General features: G+C 35.7%; 1 protein-coding gene across 1 annotated transcript in view; it reads right to left on the bottom strand.

Annotated features, from left to right (window-relative positions):
* The window catches only part of COL19A1 (collagen type XIX alpha 1 chain), a 354,142-nt gene that overhangs the window by 316,484 nt on the left and 21,593 nt on the right, over nucleotides 1-16,065 (bottom strand). Inside the window, exons 3-4 of the mRNA XM_047860196.1 lie at nucleotides 9,958-10,032; nucleotides 8,591-8,690 (exon numbers count right to left, since the gene is read on the bottom strand). Coding sequence (XP_047716152.1) covers nucleotides 8,591-8,690; nucleotides 9,958-10,032 — 175 coding nt within the window. The remainder of the gene's footprint in view (nucleotides 1-8,590; nucleotides 8,691-9,957; nucleotides 10,033-16,065) is intronic.

The following is a 16,065-nucleotide window of genomic DNA, read 5'->3' as shown; positions in this document are numbered from 1 at the left end:
AGGGAGGAATGCCTAATCCATATGTCTATGAGCTTTGAGTCCCATAGAAAAAAAGAATGCCAAGAGTTGATTTGATTAATTTGTTCAATATAGTGTGATGCTTTATGCCTTGGACATGGCCTTGAGGTCCAGGGGACAGTTAGAGAGAGGATCACTGAACCCATGTCTTCACTCCCCAGAGCATACACACACACCCCACTTAGCTATAAGCCACAGAGCAACTCAGGCACCTGAGGACTGAGGTTAAGCAGCCATGAGTAAGGACTGGCTAGGGCCCAATAGAGTGGCATTCTCATGGAGAGGTCTCCCAACAAACACAGGGGTGACATGCAGAAACAAGGAGATTAGAACACAAGGATAAGAGTATACTTTCTTTTGAACATAAGCACATGTGCAAAACTCTTCAGGCTCCCCAAAATAACAAGATATGTTTTTAAGAGGGGACTGAGGTTCCATAGCTGTGCAAGTAGAGTAGGAATCATCACAGTGTAGGCACTGATGTCAATATGACATCATTTGAACCGAATAGTAATGGGACCTGGGAACATTTGGATTATCTGAGCCAGAATGAGATTAGCACTACATGAAAAGTATACTTAACTACAAAAAAGAAGGAGGAGGAGGAGGAGGAGGAGGAGGAGGAGGAGGAGAAGGAGAAGAAGAGGAAGAAATTTTGCCTGAGGATATCAGTGAGGGCTGTATCTAGAAGGTTGAGCGTGTACTGAACTTTCTAGGGTATGTAAGATTCAAATTGGCCAAAATGATGGGCAGAACATGACAGATAGAGAGAAACAGGTACAGAAAGGCAGTGTAGAGAGATACTTAGGTCAGGGACATTCGAGACAGGGCAGTGGACACCAGCAACTTTGAAAGAAATCTCCACAGTGTTCAAGAAGACCTGGTCAGTGGGGTGCCTGGGTGGCTCAGTCAGTTAACCGACCAACTTCAGCTCAGGTCATGATCTTGCAGTTCCTGAGTTTGAGCCCCAAAATGGGCTCACTACTGTCAGCCTGTCAGTACAGAGCCTGCTTCAGAGGCTCTTTCCCCCTCTCTGTGCCTCTCCCCCTGCTTGAGCCATCCTAAATATAAATAAATGTTAAAAAAAAAAAAAAAAAGAACTCCTGGTTAAATATGAGGGGGCTAAGGGATGTGTGAGGAAGTAAAAGTGGTCAGTAACATTATTCCTTTGGGAAGTTTGGGAGTGAAAGGGACTGTCAAGGGAAAAAGTTTCTAGAACAGCGAAGGATTAAGTATATATTTGTAGACTAAGAGGCCAGGATACTGTGGAGAGGGACATTGAAAACAGAAGAGCAAAGGAGATCATGGGTGGATCAAGGTATTAAAGGAGGCTGACAAGGAGAAGATTAAGAGCACAAGTGAAGGGGTTAACCTTTGAAACCAGGAGGGTCGCCTCTAGAAAGGACAGCTGAAGCAGGAAAATTCTGAAGTAGAGAGCAGAGGTTGAGATGGTTCAAATAAGAGGAATACCTTGGGTGCAAAAGATCTGGTCAGTTCAATCTCATATTCAGCCAACCAGATGTGAATTCTACATGGCACTACCACACATGTCCGTATTAATTGAAATTTTCACTGAACTTGTGATTGTTTCTAAATTGCATGGATATAGCCATGGTGAGAGGAATGATTAAAGTCAATTATTTCAATATATTGCTTTTTAGCTTAAAATTATAAAAATTTCACCTAATCTGGAACAAATGTACTTTAAGAAATGTAAGTGTTAACTAAAATGAGGCAACACGAGCACCTGGGTGGCTCAGTCGGCTGAGCATCTGACTTTGGCTCAGGTCATGATCTCATGGTTTATGAGTTCAAGCCCCATGTCAGGGCGAACAGCTCAGAGCCTGGAGCCTGCTTCGGATTCTGTGTCTCCCTCTCTTTCTGCCCATTCCCTGCCTCTCTCTCAAGAATAGATAAACATTAATTTTTTTTTTTAATGAGGCAATAGACAAGGTGTACCAAGCTTATTTGAGTCACACAAAATAACATAAGCAGCTTTTGGCTAACCAGGCTTATTTTCTGATTACCTTTCCTGGTTAAGTTGAAGGAATTGAAATGATAATAAATCAATGGTTTATTAGCCAACACAATTATTCTTCCTTGATGGACATACATTTCAAAGTTTATCATTGAAATCAAAATTGTACATCACTGATTCTCTGTCTCAGAATGAAGATTACACTATCCAATGTTATTTTATTAAACACAGATGGTTTGCTCAATCTACAAAAAAATCTGTCAAGTTCTTATAAAGTTATTCTTAAGCACTAGTATAACAAAACATCAGCATTACTACAGTCAATTCTCTGCCTAATTTATAAACTTAAGATCATGCTTAAATTTAGGTTTACAGCCATTGTAAAAGCAATACATTTGCAACCACCTAAGGTTAATAACTAATTAATCCTCACAGCATTTTAATGGGTCACATAAGATTAATGGTGACTTGAGGGACGTGCTTATGTGCCTTCTTTCTTTTCTATACTCTGAAAACCTGCACTGCACACTCCACAGATACATACTCACAGCCCCCATCCAAGCCAAAGCTCTGCTGTCTCTTAGGAGATTAGATTTATTGAATAGAAAAATAAGTGAAGAAAGAAGAAGAATCAAATATATAATCTAACAATAGTAGATTAATCAATGCCTGTCAAATTAGCCCAAGTAATTACCAAAGTAAAACACCTTGATTTTATTACTTTATGATGACATTTGCATTATTATGACTTCTAAGTAGTATATTTAACGGGCACCTTACTATTCTCAAAGTAACTGCCATAAGGAAATTTTAAGGTAAGATAATTTCATACAATTAGCCATAATAAAATAGGAAATAAGCTCTAAAGATATCCTGTTGAACACTGTACCTATAGTCAGTAACAATACCCTGGACACTTAAAAATGTGTTAAGAGGGTAGATCTCATGTTAAATGTTCAAATGAAACATATGAACAAATGAAATGAAATAAAACAAAAATAAAATAGATATGAATGTTGTAGAATCTATACACATATAATCAATTACTGACATTTTTTACCTTTCCCCAAACAATATTGAATTATATGAAATCTGAAGGAGAAAAATCACAACTTTTTAAAATTTGATGATGATAATATTAAATGTTTCCAAAATTGGTAAATGGAAATACTAAACTGATAATATTTCATATTATATTACATTTTAGTAGCCATTTCTATACAAAGCAATTTGTTACTGGAATATATTAACATCCCTAAATTTGCTAGAAAAAAATAACATTGATTCTTAAGATAGGTTCTTGTGATGGAGATGTAAATATTTCCAGGCATCCTTAAAATCTGTCTAATCATACTCTTAAAATTCTGTTCTAGGGATGCCTGGATGGTTCAGTCAGTTAAGCATCTGACTCTTGATTTTGGCTTAGGTCATGATCTCACAGTTCATGGGATCAAGCCCCATGTGGTGTTCCATACTGACAGCATGGGGCCTGCTTAAGATTCTCTCTCCCTCTCCCTTTACCCCTCCCCTTTCACTCTCTCTCTCAAAATAAATAAAATAACATTTAAAAAAATTCTGTTCTAATATATATAATTTGGTTATATTGTATGATTTAAAGAATTCAGTAATTGTGAACCTATAAGGCTTTTCTTTTCATCTTAAGAATATTGGACTTGGGCACCTGGGTGGCTCAGTTGGTTGAGTGCCCAACTTCAGCTCAGGTCATGATCTCACAATTTGTGAGTTTGAGCCCCATGTCAGGCTCTGTGCTGACAGCTCAGAGCCTGAAGCCTGCTTCGGATTCTGTGTCTTCCTCTCTCTCTGTCCCTCCTCCAATCACACTCTTTCTCTCTCTCTCTCAAAAATAAAAAATTTAAAAAAAAATTAAAAAAAAAAGAGTATCGGACTTAAAGGCTCACCTCACATTTTTGGTATGGCAAACTACAATTGAGGAAATACATAAAATTTATGTGTAACAGTCATTCAATCTCATACTAACAGCTGGACAACTTTTTAATTAAGTCACTTTTCCTTACATGGGAAAGTTCTTATCTACAGAATGATAGGATGGCCCAAATGAAAACCCAAGGGACGTATAAATAATAATTCCCTATATTTTTATGGAATTGTGAAGTAATCCTCCTGAAACATTCAAAGATTAGAAGCTTCAGTGCGAGAGTTCTAAACATAGTTTTTAGAGCCACAGATTTTAACTGGTTTTGAGAGCTTGGAGAGGTCCCAAAGAGCAATAAAAATGAAAGATGAGTTAGAAAACCTGTCCTTATGAGGGAAAGACTGAAAAACAGCCTTGTGTGAGATGCTAAAGGAAGTTTACCCTTTATGAGGAAATGGGTGGTACTGAGTCCCATGGCCTGTGCTTGATGATAGAAGGCAACACATCTCAGCTCCTTGATCAAGGCAAGAGAAAAGTGCAGTTTTTCCTTGTGCCATGTGTCTCTCCAGCAGGATCCAGAAGGCAAGACTGGACCCACATTCTTTCACCATTGTAATCTGAGAGCCTAGCAGAGTCCACAGTGAACTCAATAAATGCTTTTTGAATAAAAGAATGAGCTCCACGCTACCTCGTATTCATTACAGTGACTTATTGAATGCTACCTTTTATTCACCTGTTAACAGAACAGAAACATTTCAGGAACCCCTAATACTTATGTAGTAAGATACTGCTTTTACTTGTAATTGCTACAAGCTTTTAGTTGAAAAAACAAAACTTAATGACAAAAGTTTTAAATGATAATGTCTAATGCTACCGAAGATACTGGGTATTATACAGAAGGATAAAACAATGATGAAACATAATTAGAAGTATATATCAAGATCTCTAAAAATGAACCAGTAATTCCACTGAGAAAAATCAATCTTACGGAAATAATTCTAAACACAGAGAAAAATAACCTTCCTGGATGTTGTGATGTTATTTATAATGATAAAATCTGGAAGTAACATAAAGGTCCATGTAGAAAAGACATGAGCATAGGGTGAATCATTCAACACTAGCACAGACAAGGTATAAATCATGCTTTAATATACAAAACAGCTTTCCCCATACTTAGGATTGTTTCTAAGGGAACTTTTAAGGTTCAGAGAACTCAAATAACTCCTAAAAAAAAAAACTACCCATATTCCAAATATATAATTTGGGGTTTCCTCCTTGTGGAGGATTATTATGTTTATAAAAACATAAAATGAAAATGAGAATAGCTCCTATGAGCTCTTTTTTTTTTCCACGTAAAGCTGTGAAAAGAAATAGCCCTTGTTTCCAGAGAGTAATCATCAATTTAATGAAACAGAGAGAGAGAAGATTCCTCTTCATTGGAGATTTATTTCTTTGTAACGAAAGCAAAGGGGACCATACGTGTCGATTATGCCACTGTGTCTAGCCACACTATTCAAACTCATAAAAACTTATTAATCTGTGTTGATTATTGTTTTTCACACATAGCCTCATGTACCCTCATTCTTAGAACTGGTTCAGTGGCAAAAGATACCAGCTCATAGGAATCATTCCAAATAAGAGAGACAACAGACTGGAAACACGCATCAGCACTCCTGTCTCGCCTCTTTCACTAATGGATCATAGCATTCTAATTGGCTGAATCTAATAATGGCCTCAGAATCCTTCTCAACACAGTATTCCAGATAGCCACTAGCTATCAATCATGGAACCTCAGAGATAAGGCTTTTTACCATCCTTGAAATCAACAAATCAGGGTAATTCACTTCCCTGGTACATTTGAAATCAGATGATTTCCTCATTGGCCAGTCAAAATAAGAGAGTGTTGCCCCTTCAGAATCAACAGTATGTGGGAATTCAACATTTATCAACCCTTCTAAAATATTCAACTGCTAAGACATTTTTATTTAGTTATTTGGGACATTTTTTTAAAAACATGTTTCTATAGAAACAACTAATGAAAGAACTGTATTATACCAAGAAAATAAGGTGCTCTGTAGTATATGCATGTTTTGTGTATGTTTTCTCTCAAAATTTCACCATTTTGCCCTTATAATTGCCAAAACACAACTTAAAGATAATCAGAGTATGATCACCTGGGATATATAACTCTCAATATGTACAGAAATAATGAATTATTTCTTTTGCACAACCAAGGGTACTTGTTGTAGATACAAGAAGCCAAGGAAATGAATCTTTTAAAGCCCACAAATACTTTCATTTTCTATCCCAAGGAACACTGAGGAAATGGACACAAATTTAAAATAAAAGCAAATACATAAAGTCCCTCAGAGTTCCTTGAGCATGTATCACCATTAAGTGTACAATGTTTATTCGAAGGGCCCCTGCAAAAGTAGCCCTTGGGATTCCCGCATTAAGCCAGGCTCAAGGCACTGAGGGTGCCCAGTAAGTATCTGACCAACACATTCTTTCAATCTCTCCCCTCATGAATCTCACCTGGAAGATGACAGAACTATAAAAATAATCTCAGGCACAGAGAGAATCCTCATTTTCCACATAAAATGGCATCTGTCTTTTCCTATGCTGATTCTGCAAGGCAGCTTATTTACAAATACATAAATAGCTGCAACTTTACTCCAGTCTTATTGAAAAATCAAAATGGCATCATGCAAGAGAAGCATCCTAGCATACTTGGCTCAATGAGTGAAATGTAAATGGAGATGAGCCAAGCTACTTGACACTTGCTAGTCAGCTTAAGCAGATACCCTCCAGTTTCCTGTAGTGGAGGTCCCAGGGTTCTGCCTGTAGAGCCAGGGAATTTACTTACATTGATAGCCCAGGGATCACACAATGATTTAGAGCTAAAGGTTGGAAAATAAATGTCAAGTTGTGGCTATATCTATTATCACACATATCAAAGGGGAATAGCATTGCCTAAATGTGGCAGGAAATTTTCCAACGTAACTATTTAAAATCAGCTACATCTTCTTATATACAGTTCCAATGAATTTTAAAAAGTTTTCACTCCAATCTTTTAGCTACCTGGGCAGAATTAGAGGAATTTAAATTGTCAGGAAGAAGGCAGGAGAAAAAATGCACTTTAATTTTTATAACAGAATTTATTGCCTTTCTTAAATTCTTTAATTAAGGTTATCTACTACTAGTTTAAAATCATATATATATATATTCATATATATGTTACATATTGACTTTATGTATCATATACATATGTGTGTACATATATATTCATATATATGTTACATATTGACTTTATGTATCATAAAGTCATGTATCATATACATGTGTGTGTATATATATACATATACACATTCATATATATGTTACATATTGACTTTTCTTTACTGGATATGAATACCTAAACATGGGACTGCTGTTCTCTGAGTGTTTAATGCCTGTATGTGAAGCCACCTAAAAGTCACCCATAACAGTACAGTCATATCTGCTGAAGTGCCCTGCCTGACAATCACCCATTATATCCCCCAATATCAGATCACTCTTTTCCTTAGCACTCTTATTTCTTACCAATTAATGAGCAGTTTAATTTTAAGGAACCATATCATTAAACTAAAATCATCTTAAGAATCACAAAATAGAAGGTTTTAACTTTTCTCAAGGAAAAAGTTGGCTAGGGACCTAGTTTAGACAGAGAATCTGAAGATAGGCAACAAGATAATTAATGCTATCTCCCTTTGAGAATCCACATGCTAAGATTCTCAACAACCTTTTCTGGTAATTTAAATGTTAGGCTACTCATCAAGAAGTGAAAACATCTATATATGTTTTCACACAAAAACATCTGTGTTGTATATTAAACCAGAGTTTTAATGCTTATTTCACTGCAGTGCATTCATAAACTGGAATGTTCATCTTGGACTCAAAGACTAAATATCATGATCATATATGCTATATCTGCCTTCCTGATGACTCAAGCTTTTTGAATTACTATGTGTCCATCCTCCAACTGTATGCAGACCATATGGGGAATTTTTATTGCCCTGTATAGTTGCTGACCAACTGTCAGTATTTAAAAGGTACATAATACCTTTTTTTTTTTTAATCTCAGGTTTATCAGGAGAAAAAGAATAATAAAGATAAGAAAGAAAAAGTTTGGGAAATAAATTCTGAAATGAAATGTGTATCAAGACCATCTTATAATGATGTTATCATCTTACGTTATTATGTACTCTACACCTTATATAAAAGGAATACCTAAAGGCTAGGTTCTTTTGTTTTAATTTATCATGAAGCATAGTAAACGTAGAAAATGGTTACAATAAATATCAGCCTCTTGTCTTGAAATCTACACTGCGTCTTCTGTTTTAAGGTTCACATTTTAAAATTTAACTTTGGTTATATCTACTTTAAGCATAAATAATACTTCTTCAAAATGGTTTTAATTACTATTCTGCAAAGACTATGCCTATATCTGTATGGGTGAATGGCATTTATACCATAGGATAGGATCAGATTCCAAAGATTATTAAAAACAACAAATATACAAACAGCCCACTTACCACAGCATTCAAGTGAGTATGACACCATTGAGAAGATTTTTTTTAATTTTTTAAACAAATTATTTGAAATTTTCTTAGAAAATAGTTCATGTAATATTATTAAAATGTAAAGAAAAATTTACTTACATGGTATCTCTAAAAAGAAATGCACTTCCCAATTTGAAACAGGTTTTATCACCTTCACAAAATGCACGTCTCAGAGAAAAGCTCTCTCCTAGGTCAAAACCTATAAAATGTAACAAATGATTTAATCCAGCAGTTTTGTTAAAATTAGGAAACTCACAGAGATATTGATTTTTAAATAGGATTTTTGTCGTCCTTATCTATAGACTGATTTATTTCAAATAACACCCTGTTGTTTGGGCTCAGCAAAATTTCTTGATTTCATTTTTCTCCTTGTAGGCTACAGAAGTATAAAATATGTTGCAAAAGACTCAAATGTTAATTTTCTTTGACTTAGGAATTATCTTAAGAAAATAATCATAGTAGCTCATTGTAGCAGCTCTGATGTCTAAGACAGGAAATTAGTTAACTAAAAAATATTACAGAGGCGTCTGGGTGGCTCAGTCGGTTAAGCATCCGAATTCGGCTCAGGTCATGATCTCACAGTTTGTGAGTTCGAGCCCCGCGTCGGGCTCTGTGCTGACAGCTCAGAGCCTGGAGCCTGCTTCACATTCTGTGTCTCCCTCTCTCTCTGCCCCTTCCCTGCTCATGCTCTGTCTCTCTCTGTTTCAAAAATAAATAAACATTAAAAAAAATATTACAGGGGCGCCTGGGTGGCGCAGTCGGTTAAGCGTCCGACTTCAGCCAGGTCACGATCTCGCGGTCCGTGAGTTCGAGCCCCGCGTCGGGCTCTGGGCTGATGGCTCAGAGCCTGGAGCCTGCTTCCGATTCTGTGTCTCCCTCTCTCTCTGCCCCTCCCCCGTTCATGCTCTGTCTCTCTCTGTCCCAAAAATAAATAAACGTTGAAAAAAAAATATTACAGCAATTTAGTTGAAATTTAAGCAGTCCTGTTTTAAAAAAAAATCATGCCTTAGAAGAATATATACTGATGTGGGTAAATGCTTTGATTTCAAATTCAAAATATGTATCATGATTATGTATGTGTGTGAGGGAGAGGGAGAGAGGCAGTGAGGGAGAGAGAGGAAAGGAAGACAGAGCAAGGAAGATAGGAATGTTATACCAAAATAGGAATCATGGCTGTATTTGGGTAGTGAGATCTTTTATTACTAAATTTTCTTTTCTTTTTTCAAAATTTCTACAATGGATACAAATTCTATGATTTTAAATAACTTTTTTTCTCCAAGAAGTTGAGTTGTTGTTAATATAGTACTCTGCTCTTTTTTTCTACATCATTTATCTTCCTTCTTTTTATTTTCTTATACTGATGTTACTAGCCTCAATTATAATGTCAAAAAATCACTTGTGATAAACTCCACATGTGCTGATAATTTTATATAAAATGCTTCTTTGCAAAGGATGATAAAGCTCACCTGAAACTTCAAGTTTATCTCTGTTGTCCTGTGGAAACTGATGTCCCTCTGTTCTCAGTACAGGACACTGTTTTTCTATTAAAAAAAAAATTGAAGATTTGCACTGCATTTGTCATCAATTTTTTCAATAAGTTTGAATCAGACAGTACAACTAGAAACTTAAGATAAAATGAAAATAATAAGCAATTTTGTTAAATTTCTATAGATTGGGGATAAGAATATTACCCCCCTCAGAGTATCTGTGAGTTTGTGAGGGTTACATGTGCCTGGTGCAGAGTGAATGCTTGTGTTAGCTATCATTACTACTACTGCTATATTACTCTAATTTTCTAATTGTTGCTATACACTTTTGACATTAGGAAATCAGCTTTAACATCATTAACATTTCATATGCAAAATATATTCTAATATTCAAACAAATGAACTGCTACTGTATTTGAACACAAATTTGATTCAACTTTTCTTGTCAGGTGATACTACACTTTAGAGAAGGGGACTACTATGGACTGAAGGTGTCCCCCCAAAATGCATATGTTGAAGCTTTGATCCCCAATGAGGTATTATTTAGAGGTGAAGGCTTTGGGAGCTAATTAGGTTTGGACGAGGTCATACAAGTAGAGCTCTCATGATGGAGCTGGCGTCCTTAGGGGATGGAGAAACAATATCTCCTCCTTTCTCTGCACCATATAAAGACACCAGGAAGGGGGCCCTCACCAGCATCTGGCCATGTTGGAACCCTGACCTGAAGTTTCCCAGGCTCCAGAACTGTGTGAAATTAATGTCTATTCTTTAAGCCACCCAACCTAGGACATTCCTAGAACAGCTTGAATTGACTAAAGCAGCAACACAGATGGAAATTATCACAATAAAATTACAAAGCAAAGACATCTGCCATACAAAAGTGGCCTATACTTTTAAAAATTAGAAAAAATCATTGAGAAAGTACTAATTATGTGCTAAGGCACCTAATGAAACTTAAAAAATAAAAGGTAAAATTAGTCTCTACTTACAGTGAATGCATACATTCAATACTACCACAATACCTTAATAAAGTAATATATATGCATGCATTAGCTTTTTGTTGTCTGGGATATGCTTAAATCTAATTCAGGCTAGATTCTATGAAGGTTATCATCAATTGTGAGAAAAATGCAGCAAATTTTTAGAATATGCCAAGGTAACTATATAACTGGACAGATATTCTAAAAATAATTAACTATTATGGCATCACACAATCACATTCTTAATTCTCCAAGTCTAAAATCCTGGTTGAGTTTATTGACCTAAAAGTGTTTTTTTTTAAAATACAATTTATTGTAAAATTGGCTTCCATACAACACCCAGTGAGGGAGATAAACTGCTTAAAACTAAATTGCTTTCTTGCTCTCTGGAAAGTGGAAAGTACTGAATCTCAGTTCAACTGCTCAGCTCCTCAGCCCTTCATTTAACAAATGTATCATGAACTTCAGGGGTGGTGACAGAGCATCATCTAAATATATTTAACTAAGAGAATGAATCAGATTCTAAATAGTGCTGTCACTTAATCAGATTTAAAAGCTGCAATACAAACACGTGAAATTGTAGTACTGAATAATCTCAGAGATTACTTAGCTACTTTGGAAATTCCTATTTCAGAAATATTAACATGATTGCATATCTGAATAGATAGTAAAATTGGATATTTTGTAAACTTTGCCAAATTTTTTAATCTGAATTCATAGTCATTTTTATAAAAACCAAGCATCTCCTCAAGATCTCTGTACTGAAAACTAGAGAACATTGCTGAGGGAGATTTAAGGCCTAAATAACTGAAAGGTTAAACCAACTATTTACACTGGAAGACTCAATATTGCTAAGATGTCAATTGTCAGTTTTATCTCTAGAATCAGTATAATACCAAAGGGTTGTGTGGGTGAGCGTATGTGTGTGTGTGCAAGAAACTGACAAGCTGATTCTCGAATTTATATGGAACAGCAAGAAAACTAGAATAGTTAAGACAAAATTCAAGAACAAGCCAGACAATTACACTATCAGATACCAGAAATTTCTATAATGTGGTATTTGGACACATTTAAAGAGATCAAGGGAACAGAGTAGAGTCCAAAACAGACCTGAGAACATGTGGTCTTCTTATTTACCACAAAGGTTCCACTGTAATTCAGTGGGAAAAGGATTGTTTTTCCAATAAATGTTTCTGGGTCACCTGGATCTCCATATAGAAAAACACTAAACCTTGATCCTTACCTCACACCATGCAGAGAAATTAATTACAGATGATATTAGACCTAAATGTGAAATGTAAAACAATAAAGGGCTACAGAAAGACATAAGATCTTCACAAACTTGGAGTAGTAAAGATTTCTTAAGGGGACACCGAAAGCACCAATTACAAAAGATTGATAAATTGGAATTCATTAAAATTAAAATATTTATCAAAGGACATTAAAAGAGTGAAAAGGAGCCACAGACTATTGCAATATGTCTATCCAATAACATATCATAACCAGAATAAACAAGAACTCTCATAAATCCAGAAAAAAAGACTAAAAACTCTGTTTCGAAAACTCACAAAAAATCTAAACACTTCACAAAAGTGAAGATCCACGTTCCCAACCTGCATGTGAAAATGGGCTCAACATCATTCGTAATCTAGGAAAATGCAAAGTAGGACCACGATCAGATCCCACTAAATGGCTAAAAATTAAAGAACTGACAGCACCAAGTTGTGATGAGAATGTGGAGCAAAAGAACTCTCCCACATGGTTTGTGAGAGTGGAAATCAATGCAACCACTTCAGAAAACTGACAGTGTTCACTAAAGCTAAATACACATGAACTCTATGACTTGGAAATTCAATGGCCCAAGAAAAAATGAGCATAAAAAAATGAGTGTAAATATCCCTTTTAGAAGAGAATATTCATTTGTAGCATTACTCATAATAAGATAAAAATGGAAACCCAAATGTTCACTGACAAGGGAATAAATGAATGAATTGGGGTATATACAATGAAAAATTGTATACAATAAAAAGAATAAACTTCTGACACATGCAACAACTTGAATGCATCTCACAGATACATTATTAAGTAAAAAGAATACCATTCCCAAAAGAATACAGACTGTATAATCTCATCTATATGAAGTTCAAAAGACTGTACAACTAACTAATCTACGTCAGAGTACTGGTTACCTTGGTGGGATATTACCTGAAAGAAGATAGAGGAAAGCCTTCTGGGGTTCTGGAAACGTTCTATAATTTGGTCTGAGGGGCAGTTACACATTTGTCTAAATGTGTATGTAAAAATAGACACAGATGTCTAAATGTGTATGTAAAAAATTCACTGCACTATGCATCTAAGATTGACGCTTTGTATGTGTAGTACCTCATCAACATGAGGAAAACAGCATGTCTGTAAGAAACTAAGCTAAAAATGATTCCTGCAAAACAAAACTGAAATTCTAATCAAATTTTTATAATGAATTTGAATGACTATATGACTGTAATAAATGAGATTAACTTTAAACTCTCCACAACATATGTAGGGAAAGCCCAACAGATGATTGACAAAACAAGTCTCACGACAGCAGAAAGGGAGTTTCTACTATGATACTTTCATCTTAAGGGGTCTGTTGGCCTACCATCAAACTTGGAAACAATACATGTCTGTCTTAAATTCTTCTAAAGACTTAATGAACATATGATGATGTCAAAGTAATAAACCTGTCACTTTGAAATGAATGGAATTCAACATTTCCAGCAATATTCATGAAAGTAAGTCTCCACTAAAATCTTTAGTTTATGAAAATCAAATGTAGCTTCATATATTTAGAGCATGTGCTTTATTGTGAAAACCTGAACAAAATAAAGGAAAACTAAATGTTAATTATTGGGGGGTAAGATTCAAGGTGTCATCATCTGAATGCATGAGTCTTAGGGATCCATTGCATACAAATGACAAAGCAGTAGATGTGGTTCTCACAAGTTGGCTGTATTATTTTCTATAAATATTGACACATATATTTTAAAATAAAGTAAAGCACACTTTTTGAGTGAATGTGCATATACCTTAAAGAACAACTGATAAGATCCAAATGTCATCCCAACAGGTAGACAGAGAAGAATCATTGCAGCAGTGTCACTGCAAAGGCTCTCTGGAATGTTCCAAAAGTAATTACTACTAAAATTTCACCATGAAACATGCACTACTTGGGGACCCTTAATCAACAGACCTTTTGAAGAACAACTGCAAAGGTTTTTGACAAATTCATTCTAAGATATTGTTAGTGATTATCAGACCCACCTTCCTCCTGAACTGGCTTGAAGGACCTGGGCAGCTCACGGGATCGGAAGGATATTCAAAGGAGGGCGTCTAGGTCTGATATGGGTAGATTATCTAGATTTTACCTTGATTATGTATCAAAAAAATACATACTTTTAAAAAAATATTTTACTCTCCTATCTCTCTAAAAATTAGAATCCTGAGGACCTAAGAACAAATTATTCATGAAAAGTTAGACAACTTTGCCCCAGATCACCTAGTGACTCAATGGCGAAGTTGAAATAAAACCCATTTCCTATAAGAAATAGGTTCTTTCCTAAGAAGTCAGACAACTTTTTCTCTGTATTGAACACTGCTTCTTAAAACCACATTCTAAACAAAGTTAAGAGTATCTATGACACTCCATTCTTTAGTAGAAATGCATTTTGTTCAGGCTCTCAGTTTTAAGGGTGCTTTAAAAAAAATCCCTTGTTCCCTTAATCTCTAAATCCTTATACTGTGTTCCTACCTGCTGGCTGAGCCTTCCATTATATTGCTAAGTATTCTCTTTGAGATTAGTTCACCTGTTTTTTGAAACCTTTATTTCCTATCATTGTTCTGGTATTTATTTTCTATACCCATTCACACAAAAATCTTTAGTTTAATATAGTATTCGCTGAAGACATGTTGAGTTCTGCTTTCTCACTTTTTTTTTACTATTCACTGAAGGCATGTTGAATTACTTCTTTATCCTCTCAAACAACTAAGAAACCTAGCTGGTTAAAACCCATTCTTTTAATTTTTCTTTTTTTTTCGGCTGATTTAATACCTAAAAGATTTGTGTGTGTTGCTGATGTTCATACTGCAAACAGACTAGTCACTCTCCATGGCCACAATGGCCTCTGGCCTTTAGGAAAAGCCAGGAGGCAAGGTTATTACTTACGCACTACGAAGACAAAAAGAACAGTCAACATTGGAGGCATGATGAAAAATAAATATAAATGCATTCTGTTACACTTCGTACAATGTGTTAAAGATCTTAATATTAAGCTATTTATATACTGCCTTACTGATGGCAAAGAAAGAAAATATATAATTTGTCTAGTGGAAATATAAGTTATATTTTAACTTTGCTAAAGTGCACGTTTCCACACATTTGTATTTAAATAACAATGTATTTAAGGTATAATATGACATCACAATATTCACCTGTCAATTATAGAAGTCTTTAGGGAAGACATGTTACTCAAAGATGTACTTTCATAAGCCTACCTGTTCACATTTCTGGGAAGAGTCCTCTAGGGCAAGGGTCAACCATCTCCCAAGAAGTCTCACAGGGCAGTATTTATTGCTTTGGTGAATTTACTAGATCCCAAGGTCTAGCCTTTGATCTCGCAAAGTTAGAAATCAGATTTTAGGGGGCACCTGGGTGGCTCAGTCGGTTAAGTGTCCGACTTCGGCCCAGGTCATGATCTCATGGTTCGAGGATTTTAACCCCACGTCAGGGTCTGTGCTGGCAGCTCAGAGCCTGGAGCCTGCTTCAGATTCCTTGACTCCCTCCCTCTCTGCCCCTCCCCCGCTCACACTCTGTCTCTCTTTGCAATGAATAAATGTTAAAAAAGAAAGAAAGAAAGAAAGAAATCAGATTTTGGTAACATACAGAGCACAGATCCATTTCTCAGTAGTAAATGTGCCTTCACCTCCTCCTCCTCATACACCTGATTACAGTCTCCTAGTCTTTCTTGCTATTTCTGCCACCTGCCAAGCATGCCCCTTCCTTGGGACCTTGGTATATGCTTCTTTCCAGGTGTTCACATCCCTCAGTCTCGCACAACTTTCATGTCTCTGC

Source organism: Prionailurus viverrinus, chromosome B2, assembly GCF_022837055.1.
Source record: "Prionailurus viverrinus isolate Anna chromosome B2, UM_Priviv_1.0, whole genome shotgun sequence".
Classification (NCBI taxonomy): domain Eukaryota; kingdom Metazoa; phylum Chordata; class Mammalia; order Carnivora; family Felidae; genus Prionailurus; species Prionailurus viverrinus.
The sequence above is the reverse complement of the archived record's forward strand: the minus strand, read 5'-3'. Positions and strand labels throughout refer to the sequence as shown.